At 41.4% G+C, this 17933-nt stretch overlaps 1 protein-coding gene across 7 annotated transcripts in view; it reads left to right on the top strand.

Annotated features, from left to right (window-relative positions):
- Window positions 1–17933, top strand: part of Spag9 (sperm associated antigen 9) — a 127719-nt gene that overhangs the window by 89356 nt on the left and 20430 nt on the right. For all 7 annotated transcript variants that reach the window (XM_032912942.1, XM_032912944.1, XM_032912943.1 and 4 more), the window contains 11 exons: window positions 1668–1724; window positions 2639–2812; window positions 3971–4100; window positions 4549–4638; window positions 5004–5171; window positions 5539–5710; window positions 9427–9645; window positions 9888–10083; window positions 12358–12483; window positions 13445–13525; window positions 15999–16066. In XM_032912942.1, the coding sequence (XP_032768833.1) occupies window positions 1668–1724; window positions 2639–2812; window positions 3971–4100; window positions 4549–4638; window positions 5004–5171; window positions 5539–5710; window positions 9427–9645; window positions 9888–10083; window positions 12358–12483; window positions 13445–13525; window positions 15999–16066 (1481 nt within the window). The remainder of the gene's footprint in view (window positions 1–1667; window positions 1725–2638; window positions 2813–3970; window positions 4101–4548; window positions 4639–5003; window positions 5172–5538; window positions 5711–9426; window positions 9646–9887; window positions 10084–12357; window positions 12484–13444; window positions 13526–15998; window positions 16067–17933) is intronic.

The raw sequence follows: 17933 nt of genomic DNA, 5'->3' as shown, positions 1-17933 counted from the left end.
TTCTCTTCATGTACAATATATTTTTCCTTTGGCATCTTTCTGTCAATCAGACGTTTGTTTTTGTCATTAATATGTTGTAATGGTTCCTGTTGGTGGAGTTAAGTGCCAGCCAGTGTGTGCGTACCACGCTGTGTAGTCAGACCCAACCTCCAGTTATTCACTCTCCAGACCTGCTAGCCTCTAATCATCACTCTTTGCAATCAAGCTGACTTCTTTGTAAACTCTCCCTTTTTTAAAACTCAATTAAAATATTAATTTTATTAACAGAACTTATGATCCATTTTCTATGTTGTATATGTTTTACAACTGCAAAAGACAGAGAATGTTTATTTCATAACATTACTTGATATTGATGAAATTTTGTACTTTATTTCCCAAAATTTTATCTTGAAGTTTATAACTAAGACTTTGTTTCTGTACTATCTATCCACTCCCTACCTCTAAGTACCTTCCTTGACAAATAAGATTTAGTGCACTCAACAGGGGCTGTAAACTGTCAAAAAGTAATAATTTAGACTCAAATTTAAAATGTATCAGCAGCCATTTCTATATTTTATTGTAGCATGCCTGATTCCTGGAATGTCACAATATCCTTTCTTATTAATCCAATGCCATGTGGGTTAAGAGAAATATTAATTTTAGCAAGGCTTGCTTTTGCTATATTCTCATGTTCACATCTTTTTTTTCCATATAAAACTGTACCAATTTCACAGCATTCCAAAAGCTTACAGATTCAAGGCCACAAGACTGGCCCTCCATTACAAACATCTTGAGAGGACACATAGTTGTCCTTTATGGCTCTTAAATCTCACAGACTGCTGCCATCTAGTGGCATTCCCTCCTTGCACTCAAAAACAGCTATAGAAAAGTTTGTCAGGGTTGGGGATTTAGCTCAGTGGTAGAGCGCTTGCCTAGCAAACGCAAGGCCCTGGGTTCAGTCCCCAGCTCCGAAAAAAAGAAAAAAAAAAAAGTTTGTCAACTGACTTTCCATTAATTTACTCATATTCTTGAGTTTGAATTATCACATCAGATTTATACATTGTTTTCAAGTTTGTAAACCTAACCTCGAACCCTCCTCATACAAACATCATTTTTAGCACCACTTACTTAGTCAGTTGCCACCAGAGCAGTATAGTTGCAAGATGTTCAGTGAAAGTTTAGAGCACAGATAAAAGAAACTTTAAAGTAAGAATAGGAATTTGTAAGAAGTATTTTAAAGAGGGAGCTAGAGTATATCTTTAATTTTTTTCTTTGCTTTTTGTTTGTTTGTTTGTTTGTTTGTTTGTTGAGAGAAGATCTTGTTCCAAACTGGCCCCAAACTTGCAGTCCTTCCACCTCAGTCCTGAGTGCTGGGATTAGAGTTTTGTGCCATTACACCTGGCGTGAATGCTTTTGTGCTGTTCGTCAGAGGCCTGCTCTTGGAGTCTAGCCACTTGAAAGATGATGATGCTAAGAGGAGTTCTCGAGACTAAGACTTTAGGGCTAGTCTGAACAACAGAGTGACTCCTTGTTTCTTAGTAACAAGAAAGGGGGAAAACTTAACTATCAACATTGAGACTTACTGGTTATTTGTCTAACACTGGAATAGTGCTCTGACAAGAGTCTTAGCTCTGTAAGAAAGTCTAGCACTCTAACAAATACATTTGTTTGTTTGTTTGTTCATTTAGGGCCTCCCGAGAAAATCCAGCTATGCAAGAAAAAAAAAGGTCAAGCATCTGGCAATTGTGAGTATAGTAAGGACCAGAATCAGAGGTGATGCTTGGAGACAATACGATACTGACTTTTCCCAGTTGGGAGGAAATAGCTAATCTGAAATCCTTCTCTTTAATATACAGCATGCCAACTCGGTAAGGCTGTGCCTCAGGACCCAGAGTAGGCTATCGTAAGCTGCACTGTGTTGGTTATGCATTTGTGGAATCTTCTGCTGGCTTACATAAAACCATGGGGAATTATTTATAAAATTGACAGTTACATGAATCCCCATCAAAGAGAAGATGAGAAATTTGATATTTGTACTGCTCGGTTAGTCTTGCGTGTGTTAAACTTGATTATGTTTGCACCAGAAGTACTGTGTCTTTTTTGACATTAAAACTTACCCTTTAGGATTAATCTTGTTTACTGGAAGCATAAATGTTTAAAACTGTGGACATGAAAATAGATCCTCAAGTTGAGCCTAGAAAATTCATGATATGGGTTAACTTGGTGATGTGTGTTCCCGGTGTAGCTGACCTTTCTATGCGCTGCACGCTAAGCTTTGGCTGTCATCACAGTCATCCCCCTGCTGCTCACTGACCACTGTGACCTTGTCCCACATAGGAGCTAGCCAAGGAGCCTTTGTATCATACTTGTTTAGTGGAAGCTTTTTGTACGCAAAAGCATCTCTCTCATTACAGAACTTGCTTATATCTGGCATTCTGAGCAATGGTTACTTTCCCCTGAGTGTCCACGTTTGGTTGTGACTGACTGCTAAGGCTGTGGTATAACATAAAAGCGGTTTTGCGAATGTCTAACTCACCGCCTCGTAAAGTTCAAACTTTCTTAAGCATAAAAGTTTATGGGAAATTGGGGCTTGGTTTTCACAGTGCATGTAATAGACATAGCTATAGGTTTTGATTGTTTGCCTCTCTTATTTTGATAGTTTCAGCCGACTTTTTAGCTCTTCAAGTAATGCAGCAAAGAAGCCCGAACCCCCTGTTAATCTGAAGTACAATGCCCCCACCTCTCACGTGACTCCCTCCGTGAAGAAAAGGAGCAGCACTTTATCTCAGCTCCCTGGTGACAAGTCCAAGGCGTTCGATTTCCTTAGTGAGGAGTGAGTATTCCGAACAGAGTGCTAGAACCGGTCACCCTTACTAACTCCTCAGTCGCTGAGAGAAGTCAACTGTTTGTAGCCAGGCATAAAGGCTTATGTTAATCCAGGACTCAGGGTGCTGATGCAGGAGATCATCACCAGTTCCTTGCCAGCCTGGTCTGTACAGACAGTTCAAGACTAGCATCAGCTGCACACATAAACCTGTCTTAAGAACAAAGACTATTATTTTGTGTGTTGGGGTTATGGATAGAAGTGGAAAGAAGAAAAAAGAAGGATGGTTTCTATAGCGTGGATGGATGCTTTTAAGTAAATTACCTGTAGAGCTTAGTAATGTCATTCTAAACCTGTGGAAGCTGAGGCAGGAGGATTGTAATTTTGAGGCCATCCTGAGCCACAGGGATTTGGAGACTTTGCCCCAAAATGAGTGAATGAGTGAGTGAATGAATGAATGAATGAATGAATGAATGAATGACTTATAGCCAGCATTTCTTGTGAATATTGCACTTTAGGACTAGTGAGCTGGTTGAGCAGGTAAGAGTGCTGCCAACCTTGGTGGACTGAGATCCATTCCGGGACCTGTGTGTCGGAAGGAGAATGCACTCTTCTGGCCTCTGAGGGCACCAGGCATGCACATAGTGCACAGACATCCATGCAGGCAAAACATTCCAAACACATAAAGAAATAATTAAATCTAAGTTTAAAAAATAATCATGAAAAATGGTGTAGAATCTAGGAGTTTAGCTTAATCACCTTCCATAACAGCTGGCATTAGAAAATTCTCAGTATTTTTTAAGAAAAGAGAGATCCCAAATTACCTCAGAAGTTTATGCTTTTAAATATAACATCTGAAACGTCATAAGTTTGATGACTAATAACTCAGTTTAATACAACATGCTGCTTATTCCCTGTTGAAGGCTGGTTTCACAAACATGGAAAAATCAGCTTTGGTATAATCCTCGTGTGTGTGTGTGTGTGTGTGTGTGTGTGTGTGTGTGTGTGTGTCTGTGTCTGTGTCTGTGTCTGTGTCTGTGTCTGTGTGTCTGTCTGTCTCTGCGTCTCGGGTACAAGGCTCCAGGGTGGAGTCAAGGATGACTCAAATGCTGGGATTAGACGTTTTGTTGCATTCTCATAATTAAAACTGCAAATGTCTCCTTTTAGAACTGAGGCTAGCTTAGCCTCCCGCAGAGAGCAAAAGAGAGAGCAGTATCGGCAGGTGAAGGCTCATGTTCAGAAGGAAGATGGCCGAGTGCAAGCTTTCGGTTGGAGTCTGCCTCAGAAATACAAGCAGGTACTTGGGGATGTGATGAGCGTGTCTAGCAGGAAGTGCACACTGAGAAGAGTGTGCTTGAAAACTGTGAACTAGAGGCAACATCCTAAATTCCTCATTGCGGCCTGCTTCGATGTAGTGTGTTTAGACAAATTTGGAGGATATGGTCTTTCAGGCTGTTTTCTAGAGCCCTAGAATGTAGTAAACATGCCAACTCCTAAAGACTAAGCACTTTTGTTTACAAACATGCACTTACGTGCACATGCATGATGGTGGTTTCTGCCTCCTGCGAGCTCTCGTGCTTACTGTCTGCAATTGCTGCTTGAGTTTTGCTTATTTTTCAAGTAAGAACGACAGAATCAGACTTGACTTGATTTCAGGAGCAAGCCTTTGACAGTAATGCTACTTATGTGTCTCAGTAGTTCTGTAATCTCAGTGTTAATGGGACTTACTGATGTGTCCCCCTTAGGTAGCCAATGGTCAAGGGGAAAATAAGATGAAAAATTTACCTGTGCCTGTCTATCTCAGACCACTAGACGAAAAAGATGCGTCTATGAAGGTAAGCTGTGACACTGAAGGAGGGACTCTCAAACTCCAGTAGATTTTCCACCCCTAAAGACTGTTTAAAACTGCCTTTGTAGTAGAACAATAGCTCATTCTGACACTTGGTCATTGTATGTATTTTGAGAGGAGATAATCCAGGCTGATTATATCCCTTTTTCTTCCATGTTTTAGTCTTGAACCTCTTTAACTCTGCCTCACTCCCCCGAGTGCGTGTGCTACCACAGTTAACCAATAATATCAGAGTATACCGAAATACCCATGGTTCTACCTTTAGTTATCTTTAAAAGGTGAAAATTTTCTTACTACTTGTAGAGAAAAAAATGACATAATAACTCTCTCCCTGCCCCTGCCTCCGAGAAGCTGTGGTGTGCTGTAGGAGTCAACTTATCCGGCGGCAAGACAAGAGACGGCGGGTCTGTGGTCGGAGCAAGTGTGTTTTACAAGGACGTTTCTGCTCTGGACACTGAAGGCAGTAAACAGCGGAGTGCGTCTCAGAGTAGTTTAGACAAGTTGGATCAAGAACTCAAGGTAAGAGCGTAATGACACGTGACTTCCTGATTTATGAATGTAGAACTGGAGCTCTTAAATGCAAAACTTGTTTGAGGCAACCTGTAGTGGGGATTACTGTGCACTTAGTTTCCCCAGATGTCCCTTCAACATTGATGGTATTGAGGTATTACTTACATATATCCAAGTGACTACAATTCCACTGTGCCAACTGTGTGTCACCACTACTGCACTACTAAGTTTTAATCTAGAAATACTTGTAAACAATTGTATTTTGACCCAAATAATCTTGAAATAATTTAAAATAATACTTCGTTTTAGTATAAGAACAGTCTTAAGAATATTTGCACATTCATATAATTTTAAACATTTTCCTCTGCTTACTCAGGAACAACAGAAAGAATTAAAAAATCAAGAAGAATTGTCCAGTCAAGTCTGGATCTGTACCAGCACCCATTCAACTACAAAGGTTATCATCATTGATGCTGTTCAACCTGGCAACATCCTAGATAGTTTCACTGTTTGCAATTCTCATGTTCTGTGCATTGCCAGTGTCCCAGGTAAAGCAAGACTCCCTCTCCCTCCCTGTGTTCCCTGCACCTCCTTTCAGGTGGATATGGGTGTGGAGTTGTGGAAATTGATAAGAGTTGTGTTCCTGTGCTCGTGGTTACAGACTTTATGTTCTAGTAAGAGAGAATTTAAAATAAGATGGGAAGCCATTGAATAAAAATATTTTTAACTAGTTAAAAAATAGTGTGAAGAATATTTAAAATGGCACTGAGTCCTGGTGGTGGTGGTGGTGGTGGTGGTGGTGGGTGGTGGTGGTGGTGGTGGTGGTGGTGGTGGTGGTGGTGGCGGGCGGCGGCACACACCTTTAATCCTAGCACTTAGGAGGCAGAGGCAGGTTCTCTGAGTTCAAAGCCAGCCTGGTCTACCAGAGTAAGTTCCAGGATATCCTGGAACCCTGTCTTGAAAACAAATGGCAACATGTGAGGGTGGCTGATTGATAGAGAATGAGGCGTCCCCTAGATGAATTAGTACAGGAAGGCCGCCAAAGTTCTGAAATGGGTGTGTAAATTTAAAACAGTGGTTCAGAAAGATTAGTCAGCCATAAAAGAAATGACACTCTTTTTTCCTGTTATTAAATAATTGTGGTTGAAACACTTTTTTCCGCCTTGAGACAAAGTCAGCCTGAACTATATAGTGAGATTGTGTCTCCAAAAGAAAACAAAAAGGCTAAGCTGACAACTTTTATATCAAAAAAAAAAAAGGAACTGCTTTAAAATAAATGTCAAAGCTGGGTGGTGGTGGCACATTTAATCCAGAACTTGGAGGGCAGGGGCAGGTGAACTTCTGAGACCACCCTGGGCTATAGCTCTTTCAGGCCAGGGCCACATAAAGAAAACCTTGTCTAAAAAAAACAAAAACAAAAACATTAAATAAAATAATATTTTTAAAGTGATAAAAATGGTTTTCCATTGTAAATGCTTAAATTTTTTTATGTCTCACTAGTATTGTAAGCCACGTATGTCTTTTAGTGATAGTATATAGAAGCCCGTCTTAGTAATAATAGCAGTGGTAGTCTTAATAAGTTAAATACTTGGTTTGTTTTGTTCTTTTCTGTTTGTTTTGTTTGATTTTTGACACAGGGTTTCTCTGTGTAGCCCTGGCTGTCTGTTCTGAAACTCACTAGATAGACCAGGTTGGCCTTGAACCCACAGAGACCTGCCTGCTTCTGCCTCCAAGTACTAGGATTAAAGGTGTATGCCGCCCCTCATCCAGCTAAAAATAAATTTAATGTATTTTTATTTTCTGTGTGTGAGTTTTTGCCTGTATGTATAGTGTGTGCATGTCTGCTGTCTGTGGAAGCCAAAGAAGGCATCAGATCCCCTGGAACTGAGGTTACAGACAGTTGTGAGCTGCCATATGGACTCTGGGAATTGAACCATGGTCCTCTCTGCAAGTGCTTCCATTAACCCATCTCTCTAGAACCCTCCCCCCCAAAGTTTTAAAGAAGAGTTTTGTTGCATTTTACTTAGTTTTGTGTGATAGTGGAAATGACATCATACCACAGGAGTTAGTTCTCTCCTTCCACGTAGGTCCTGGGGATCAAATTCAAGGCCGTCAGGCCTGGCAGCAGGCACCTCTATCTGCTGAGCCATCTCACCAGCCCCCGTCCCCTGTTCCTGACTTGATATTAGATATTACTTGTCTTTAACTTCATAGAGCAAAGGTCACATTGTTTATCTCAGAGTGTGCTCTGTTCAATTTCTAGTTAGTATGAAAATTAGAAAGTCCATGTAGATAAGATCCAAGACAGTATTCCCAGGTCTTTGTTGAACACAGTGACCTACCTAAGAACTTGCTCTTGTCAAGGGGTAATGCCAGGACTAACATTGGCTCTCCTAAAAGGTATATCTATCTTGATCTTATTTGGGTCTGAGTAAATACTGTTGAAACTTGAGCTACTGATATTGCCTCTAAAATTAGATCCTTTTAGATTTAACCTATTACTACTTTGGAAAAAAAGTTAACCAATGTTATCTTGTCATTCAAACTTGATATTTCTTGTTATAATTTTAACCTTTGCCCAAATATGAAAACTACCCAGTGAACTTGGGGAGTGTCAGTAGAAAACTAGAAGGCATATGAGTTACTGTAGGTGTTCCATTTAAGGATTCAAGTGGAAGGTCAGGTGTGGTAGCACATGCCTGCCATCCTCCCTTCTGAAGCAGAGGCAGATCAACAGTTAGATAGAGCAGAACTCTGTCTCACCCCCTTACCCAGAAGGATAAAAACCTGATGAAAGTATAAGTTAAATATTTTATTTATTTAGTATATATGAGTACATTGTAGCTGTCTTCAGATACACCAGAATCTGTTACAGATGGTTGTGAGCCACCATGTGGGTGCTGGGATTTGAACTCAGGACCTCTGGAAGAGCAGTCAGTGCTCTTAACCCCTGAGCCATCTCTCCAGCCCCGAAAGTATAAGTTAATGGGTGTGTTTAACAGGGTTCACTTGGATCAGTCTGTTGTTGTGTTTGTAGGGAGTAAAATCAGGTATTACACTGAATGTGATGCATAACTGACATTAATTTTTGGCCCCGTTTGTTGGCTGGTTATAGTGTATATTGGTTATTTGACCACTGATCAATTTTCTTCTTTACTTAATGTATAAATGGTTATTAATTCCTGAAATGGGACCCTGTTCAGTCTTTAAACTTTTTTTTAAAGATTTATTTATTTATTTTATTTATATGAGTACACTGTAGCTGTCTTCAGACACACCAGAAGAGGGCATCAGATCCCATTACAGATGGCTGTGAGCCACCATGTGGTTGCTGGGAATTGAACTCAGGACCTCTGGAAGAGCAGTCAGTGCACTTAACCACTGAGCCATCTCTCCAGCCTCCTCTTTAAACTTTTTAATTGTTTTTATTGTTTATGTGTGTGGTGTGTGAGGAGGCCGCATATGCCATGGCACATGGATGGAGTCAGAGAACTGTGTGAGTTGATTCTCTCCTCCACCTTAAAAGTTCCAGGGTTCAGACTTGGGGCCCCGGGCTGGTTCAGCAGGTGCTTTGCCAGCTGAGCATCTCACTGTCACCTTTTCTGTTTTGTATGTTATGGCTTAGCCAGGTGTGATGGACACCTGTAATCTCTGCTTTTGGGAGGTTGAGTCAGGAGGACTAAGACCTTTAAGGTCAGCTTTGACTATATACAGTTCAAGTCCAGCATGGACCAAGGGAGACCTTGTCTCCAAAAATCACACACCCATGTTGTTATCTAACATTAATAGATCCATATTATAAATACCTTTAAATGTTTAAAATAATTTGTTATTGTGTGTGGAAGTGCACACATGCCACATTCATGTACAGAAACCAGAGGAAAACTTTGCAAGTTGGTTCTTTGTTCCTACTGTGGGTTATAAGGACCAAACTCAAATCATTAGGTTTGTGCAGTAAATATGTTTTTACCTTCTGAGCCATGCTGCTGCCGTGCCTCTTACAAAACAAAAACTAGAGGTATTACCTTTAACCTGTTTTTCGTTAGAATATGAACTAATAGAAATATGATTTTTACCTCTAAATTTTTCATTTTATCAAGATTTCTTTAACTCTGCATTATTGATGGTATTCTAGTAGCTGTATGGTTCACCCATATACTCTCACTTCAAACTAGAGTAGCTTTAATAGAAAGAAGCTTCCGCTTGTTTACTGGGTATTCAAAAAAAGGTTTTTTGTTTTTTGTGTTTTGTGTTTTGTTTTCAGGTGCTCGAGAGACCGACTACCCTGCAGGAGAAGAGCTTTCTGACTCTGGTCAGGTAGACAAAGCATCTCTGTGTGGAAGCATGACCAGTAACAGCTCCGCAGAGATGGACAGCTTGCTGGGAGGCATCACAGTGGTCGGGTGCTCCACAGAAGGAGTGACGGGAGCTGCTACTTCCCCAAGTACCAATGGTGCTTCTCCGGTGATTGAAAAGCCACCAGGTACACCTTTGAGAGTCTGAGGCTCTTTTGAGAGTCCACATTACAGATTGTCAGTCTTAAAGTAGCCGAGGTGAAAGGGCTGGAAGAAGATGCATGGCGACCATGTTAGAGAGAGAGCTGTCCGTGTCACTATGCAGTCAGTGCCAAGGAGGGCTCATGGATTGGAGCTCCAGAGCAGGGTGGTGTAGTGAAAGGATTGGAGTGGACAGACTCATTCAGCATAGTGTTTTATGTGTTTACAGAGATGGAGGCTGAAAACAGTGAGATTGATGAAAACATTCCAACAGCAGAAGAAGCCACTGAAGCCACAGAGGGCAATGCAGGATCCACTGAAGACGCTGTGGACATCTCCCAGCCTGGCGTGTACACAGAACATGTGTTTACAGATCCTCTGGGAGTTCAGATCCCAGAAGACCTCTCCCCAGTGTTTCAGTCAAGGTATGCATCCTAAATCAGTAATTTCGGGGAGTCTGCACAAATAAAAAGAATCAAAGTCATGTCAGATAGCCAGAATACCCACTAACTGACATCCTTAGAGGGAACTGAAAGATGTTTTATTCTCTCCTATTTGTTCTCTCTAGAGAGTTTTCCAAACATTTCTTAATTATATTTTCTAACTTTTTTTTTATTTTTTTCTCGGATATTTTATATATTTACATTTCAAATGTTAATCCCTCCCCCCCTCTCCCATACTGACTACCTCCTCCCCCTGCTTCTATGAAGATGCTCCCACTCCCACCCACCCACTCCCACCTCAACACCCTGGCATTCCCCTACATTGGGGAAACGAGCCTTTACAGAGCCAAGGGCTTCTCCTACTATTGATGCTAGACAATGCCATCCTCTACTACAATAGGCAGCTGGAGTCATGGGTCCCTCCATGTGTACTCATTGGTTGGAGTACACATGGGAGTTCTGTTGGGGTCTGGTTGGTTGATATTGTTGTTCTCCCTATGGGATTACAAACCCCTTCAGCTCCTTCAGTTCTTTCTCTAACTCCTCCATTGGGGTCCCCTTGTTCAGTCCGATGGTAGCTGCAAGCATCCTCACCTGTATATCAGTAGGGCTCTGCAGAGCCTCTCAGGAGACCCCCATATCTGGCTCCTGTCAGCAAGCACTTCTTGGCATCAGCAATAGTCACTGGGTTTGGTGGTTGCTTATGATGAGTCCCCAGATGGGGCAGTCTCTGGATGACCTCTTCTTCAGTTCACTCTTTGTCCCTATATTTCTTCCCATGAGTATTTTGTTCTCCTTCTAAGAAGGACTGAACCTGGGGCTGGGGATTTAGCTCAGTGGTAGAGCGCTTACCTAGGAAGCGCAAGGCCCTGGGTTCGGTCCCCAGCTCCGAAAAAAAAGAACAAAGAAAAAAAAAAAAAAAAAAAGAAGGACTGAACCTTCTACATTTTGGTCTTCCTTCTTGAGCCTCATATGATCTGTGAATTTTTTCTTAGGTATTCTAAGCTTTTGGGCTAATATCCATTTAACAGTGAGTGCATACCATGTGTGTTCTTTTGTGACTGGGTTACCTACTCAGGATGATATTTTCTAGTTTCATCCATTTACCTAAGAATTTCATGAAGTCATTGTTTTTGATAGCAGGGTAGTACGTCATTGTGTAGATGTACCACGTTTTCTGTATCCATTCCTCTGTTGAGGGACATCTGGGTTCTTTCCAGCTCCTGGCTATTAATTTTTAAAAGCTGAAACCAGGGCTGGAGAGATGGCTCAGTGGTTAAGAGCACTGACTGCTCTTCCAGAGGTCTTGAGTTCAAATCCCAGCAACCACATGGTGGCTCACAACCATCTTATTACAATAAGATCTGATGCCCTTTTCTGGTGCGTCTGAAGACAGCTACTGTGTACTCGCATACATAAAATAAATAAATAAATCTTTAAAAAAAAAAAAAGCTAAAACCAATACATACCATGTACATACAGGTACAGCCTAAGTCTGCCTGGTCATTTTCCCTTCTGCTGTTACTGTCTCTGTTGTGATTGGTGTTCTAACTTCCATCCTCCCGACAGATCTGACGGTTCTCTCTGGATTCACCCACCCCAGCTATCAGGACTAGATATTGCCATTACTTAAATTTGTTGTTGTTTGATTTTCCCAAAATGGACTTGAATTAAGTTCTCATGCACATTTTGTTGGTGAGGCCTCTACTTTAAGGACTGTTTACTCCAGAGCCGTTTAGTATATTTTTCCATCCCGTTAGATACAGCTCTGGGTAAGCTGGTTTCCTTCTAAGCTTGTTTTTCTTAGTATTTAGAGCAACCAAGAGTTTATTAGCACTTATAATTAATGTGAGAACGAAGTTGTGTTTTGAGTTTAATAACCCAGTTTTATATCATCCACTTACTATGCCCTAACAATCCAAAAGAAGAGGTTTATGATAGAATACAAACATATTTTACTATATTTTATAAAATTAATTATATATTAGAAATTATACAACACCTCCTGGGAAGTCTTGAATGTTAACTGATGGATTTTATTACTATATCTTACTCCAATTCTCCACTTTGAGCTTCTTCCTAGTTTGTTAGTATTTCTGGTACAGTTACTGAACTACTTAATGTGTAATCATTTAACACCGACTCTTCTGGAACCTCAGTGTTTGTTCATTGTAGTAAGCTTAACTGTTCAATTCTTGAAAACTAAAGCTGAATACACTTAGTGTGGGTTTTTTTCCTTGTGCCTCATTTTCCCAGTAATGACTCAGATGTGTACAAAGATCAAATATCAGTATTGCCAAATGAACAAGACCTTGTGAGAGAAGAAGCTCAGAAAATGAGTAGTCTTTTACCAACCATGTGGCTTGGAGCTCAAAATGGCTGGTAAGTACCTAAGGTGTCTTTTACTTCTATAGTTGAAAGCAGAAAATAGGCCAGACATGATAGTGCAGGCCTATAATCTCAGCACTTGGGAGGTTGAGGCAGGAGGATTGCAAGTTGAAGGTCAGCTTGGGCCACGGAACCTTCCATGTTAGCCTTGGCTTTGTGTGACACCTTCACAAATACAAAAATCCTAAGTAAGAGATAAATGAAGTATAGTAAACATAAATATAAACAAAAGGTGTAGATTACTACACAAACTTGTATATGCACAAAAGTAGACTTTGGTTATTGTTAAATGGTAAACTTTTTCTTTGTGACAGAATCTTCTCTCTATGTAATAGTCATAGGAGGAAAGGAAAGCAGGATGTTTAAACTGAGTCAGATGTGGTAGTGCAGGCCTGTAATCTCAGCACACAATGAGACAATGGACGGATTACATAAATTTTAGACCAGCCTGACTTAAAACAAACGCTGTCCCAAAGGAAAAAAAATTGAGTGTGTGTGTGTGTGTGTGTGTGTGTGTGTGTGTGTGTGTGTGTGTGTGTGTGTGTCTTTTCCATAGCATCTGACTTAGTCTGCAGGCCACAGTCAGCCACTGATGTGAAATTGGTTCTGTGCAGATAAGGCATGGGGCAACCCGGAGTTAGCTGGTGTCATTGGCTAATACTCTAGTATCAATAGTGGGTCTGGCTTTGGGGATTCATACACTTCTGTTTGTGAAAATAGCCTGTTTCTCTGCCTTAGGCATGCATCTCTCTCCTCCATTCTCCTTCCCCTCTCTCTCTCTTTCTATCTCCCTCCCTCTTCCCACCCTTGCTCTTTTTCTTTTTGTACAAAAGAACTAAGCCATTTTCCTAAAAATTGAATGTTAATGTGCTGTTGTCTTGGGGGTGCCATAGTCTTTCTTAAATAGAAGCATTGATGATTCCGTGCCTTAACCTTCTTGCCTTGACTCCTGCAGTTTGTATGTCCACTCATCTGTAGCCCAGTGGAGGAAATGTCTCCATTCCATTAAGCTCAAAGACTCAATCCTCAGTATTGTGTAAGTTTTGTGCTTTAAATTATTCCTTTTAAAAGTTTTGACTTTGATGTAAAATAGATTTTAAGACTATTAAAGCTAACATGTATCTCATGACAAATCAGTATACAAGCTTAAATTTTTTGCTTGTTGGTCTTCTTTTAAATTGGATAGTTTATGAATTTACATTTCAGATATTATCCTCTTTCCTGGTTCCCCCCTTTCCCATACCGCCTCCTCCTGCTTCTATGAGGATGCTCCCCCTTCCACCTGCCCACCCCCTCCCACCTCACCGCCCTGCCATTCCCCTACACTGGGGAAAGGAGCCTTCACAGGACCAAAGGTGTCTCCTATTGATGCCCGACAAGGCCATCCTCTGCTACATATGTAGCTGGAGCCATGGGTCCCTCCATGTGTACTCTTTGGTTGGTGGTTTAGTCCCTGGGAGCTCTCGGGGGCAGTGAGGGGTCTGGTTGGTTGATATTGGTTCTTCCTAAGGGGTTTCAAACCCCTTCAGCTCCTTCAGTCCTTTCTCTAACTCCTCCATTGGGGTCCCTGTGCTCAGTCCGATGGTTAGCTGCAAGCATCCTCATCTGTATTGGTAAGGCTCTGGCAGAGCCTCTCAGGAGACATCCATATCAGGCTCCTGTCAGTAAGCACTTCTTGGCATCAGCGATAGTGACTGGGTTTGGTGGCTGTATATGGGATGAATGCCCAGGTGGGACATTGTTGGTTGATTTTAACCATCACCTTAGTTCCTTTCTATTGCTGTGATAAAGCACCATGACCAAGGAAACTTACAGAAGGAAGGATTTATTTGGGCTATGGATCCAGAGGGTTAAGAGTGGACTCCATCCTGACAGGGAAGCATGGCAGCAGGCAGGCTGGATCAGGGTACGCTACACCCACATCTAGGACTGCAAATAGAAAGAAAGAGAGCAAGCTAGCAATGATGCAAGTCTTTTAAGCTCTGAAAGCCATCCTCCAATGATACACTTCCTTCAAGGCCATGGTTTTCCCAAAAAGCACCACCAACTGGGGACAAAGTATTCAAGTACCCACGACTATAGGAGACAGCTCTTTCAACCCACCACAACCATTTTTTTATAAGATTTATTATTTATTATATATAAGTACACTGTAGCTGTCTTCAGACACACCAGAAGAGGGCATCGGATCCTATTACAGATGGTTGGGAGCCACCATATGGTTGCTGGGATTTGAACTCAGGACCTCTGGAAGAACAGACAGTGCTCTTGACCCCTGAGCTATCTCACCAGCCCCACCACAACCATTTTAATGGAACTAGAGAAACTGAATGGGAATGAAGTTCTAAAGTGAGAAGTAGATACAAAATGTTTAAGTAGAAGAGAACTTTCTGGATTGAATGAATCTTCACTTTAGAGTTCTGTGTTTATTTCAGAGTATTCCTTATAGCTCAGGAATACACTGATTGGGTCATTGGTTGCAAAGTTCCAACAGTTTGTTCCTAAATCTACAGGTATAGCGGTAAATTGTTAATCTGCTCTGAGCTCCCTGAGGGTGGCATGTGCTCTGCACCCACCACCACCCAAGAACCTTGGATTCACAAATGAAACACACACACACACACACACACACACACACACACCTTTATATTTTGGTATGCCTTGATTAGCTCAATGGTTGGGCACTTTCAAACCTCCCTGCAGCTAGCACACTCTCCCCTCCAATATTCTTGAATTAATACTTGCCAAATCTATATTTTAATCTCTGCTACCTCAGACCCAATCCAAGGAGTGACCCCTGGGGCCAATTTCCTGGATTCTTACTTGTCTGCAGGCCTTTAATTTCAATCTTTCTGCTTCTCTGTCATGGCAAATCCATTCTACCCTCTCTAATGGGAGAATCCCTTCTCCTCTCCCCTGTTTCTTGCCTGGGAATCCTAAAAGTCTCACCCTGTCTAGCCATTGCCCATTGGCAACTTCATTTCCCAACCAGAGCGAACTTGGGGCAGGCTTCCTCTAGTCTAAGTGCAGGACATTGTAAACAGGTTTTTTGGGTAACACAATTAGCATGAGAACACAAGCCACTACATACAGAACTGACTGTTCCTGTGACGATGTATGTCTGGTCTGTAGAGTTACATTGAGGTGTGATGAAAAGAGACGCCTTGGGCTAGAAAGCCACACCCTGAGATAAGCACGCATGCTGTGCATTAGTTTCTGTGGCATGTTTTCATAAGAAGATGCTCAGGGGTTGGGGATTTAGCTCAGTGGTAGAGCGTTTGCCTAGCAAGCGCAAGGCCCTGGGTTCGGTCCCCAGCTCTGAAAAAAAGAAAAGAAAAAAAAAAAAAGAAACACTCATAAGAAGATGCTCACAGGGAATATCCACATGTTCAAGGGTTGTCAGTCCCTCATCACAGCTAGCCCTTTGAGAGGTCTGCACCAGCTCAGTAACACACGGTCCATTCTGTACTCCTGAGTGGAGGTTCTGAAATCCTTTTTCCTATCTGCAGACACGTGAAAGGAATTGTGCTGGTGGCCCTGGCTGATGGCACCCTTGCAATCTTCCACAGAGGACTTGGTGAGTTGTTATAATGTCATACACCAACACGTTGCTTTTTTTCTTTTTTTTTTTTTTTTTTTTTTTTTTCGAGCTGGGGACCGAACTAGGGCCTTGCGCTTGCCATAGGCAAGTGCTCACCGCTGAGCTAAATCTAACCCCAACACGTTGCTTTTCAAGAACGTTTTCAGAGCATTTTCAAGAAGACTGGCTTACTGCATTTGAAAGAGTGATACCTAAAAAGAGAATGAAGTTTTAAGTGAAATATTTGATGTATATTAGTCAGTGTATGGATGTCTTTGTGGAGATATGTCTTAGGTATTCCTGATGAACAAGTGTGTTTATCAGGATGAACAAAGAGCTGAGCATTTTCTCTGCCCATATATATACATTATCTTTGTGTGTGTGCTTATGATGTATGTACATAGGTGTCCTGTAAGTGAATATGGGAATGCATGTGCCATGGGGTGTGTGTGTGTTGTAACAGAACAGCTTTGTGTTAATTGTTACCTCCCTACCTTACTCTAGATGGGGTCTTTTGTTATTTACTGATGTGTGTGCCAGGCTAACTGGCCTCCCAAGTTTCCAGAAATTCTCCTTTTTCCCTCTCCTAGGAGAATTGGGATAACAGATGCATGCTACTATCCTGCTTTACATAGATTCCGGAGATCTAAGCTCCTTTCTTCACCCTTGCCCAACACTTTGTCTACTGAGCCATCTCCCAAGCTCTCTGATGCCCTTATACAGTATAATACAGCAAGTTTTTCATATATTTAATTAGAAAACATTGGCAAGGATAATTTTTACCCCTTGTTTGTTTGTTTGTTTGTTTGTTTGTTTTGAGTCAGGATTTCCCTGTGTAGCCCTGGCTGTCCTGGAACTTACTCTGTAAAACATGTTGGCCTCAAATTCACAGAGATCCACCTGTTTCTGCCTCCTGACTGCTGGGATTAAAAGTACATGCTATCACATGCAGCCTTATCCATTTTTAAAAATTATTTATTTTTATTTTATAAGCATTGATTGGTGTTCTGCCTGCATGCATTGTCTGTGTAAGAGTGTTGGATCCCCTAAAACTGGAGTTGCAGACAATCGTGTGAGCTGCCATGTGGGTGCTGGAAATTGAACAAGGTCCTCTGGAAGAGCAGCCAGAGCTCTTAACCTCTGGACCATCTCTCCAGCACCTCCCTATACCATTCTATCTACTTCATTTAAGAAAAATTTGTTTTGTTTGATAAAGGGTCTCACTCTGTAGCCCAGATTGGCCTAGAATTAACAGTGTTCTTAGCCTCCCAATGCTGAAACTATAAATATGTGCCACCAAGCCTGGCTTAAAAACAATTTTTTTAGATTTATTTACTTTTTAAAAAATATCTATCTGTATGCATGTCTCTCCATGAGTTTGCATGCACTACAAATATTCGTGCTCCCACAGAAGCCAGAGGACATCAGGTCATTGGAACTGTATTACAGGCAGCTGAGAGTCATCTATCACGGATGCTAGGAACCAAACGTGCTCTTAATTGCTTCTAGCTCATAAGCCCCCAGCTATCTTTCAGTTGAATACACTTCAATCATTTTTCCTGTTACATTACTTGAGAAAGTCTGTCTCAAGCAGGGCGAATTTCAGGAAAATCTGTATCATTATAACTAACCTTGCTATGTGTGTCATCCAAAAGTAATTATCACTAGGTTGAAGGTCAAGCAAATCTGAAAAAAGGGTAAACTAATTGGGTTTTAATGAAATCTCCTGTCCTTATTGGCATATAGATGTGTTAGGTATTTGATACTTAGGCTCCTGGGGTGGATTTATATGTAGAGGTTGCTCACTAATGACTGTGTCATCACAGAGAGAAGGTCGTATACTGCTTCGCTCTGGTCTTCTCCA

The sequence above is a fragment of the Rattus rattus genome, chromosome 9, assembly GCF_011064425.1.
Source record: "Rattus rattus isolate New Zealand chromosome 9, Rrattus_CSIRO_v1, whole genome shotgun sequence".
Lineage (NCBI taxonomy): Eukaryota > Metazoa > Chordata > Mammalia > Rodentia > Muridae > Rattus > Rattus rattus.
Note: the sequence above shows the minus strand (reverse complement) of the source record. Positions and strands in the feature narration are given on the sequence as shown.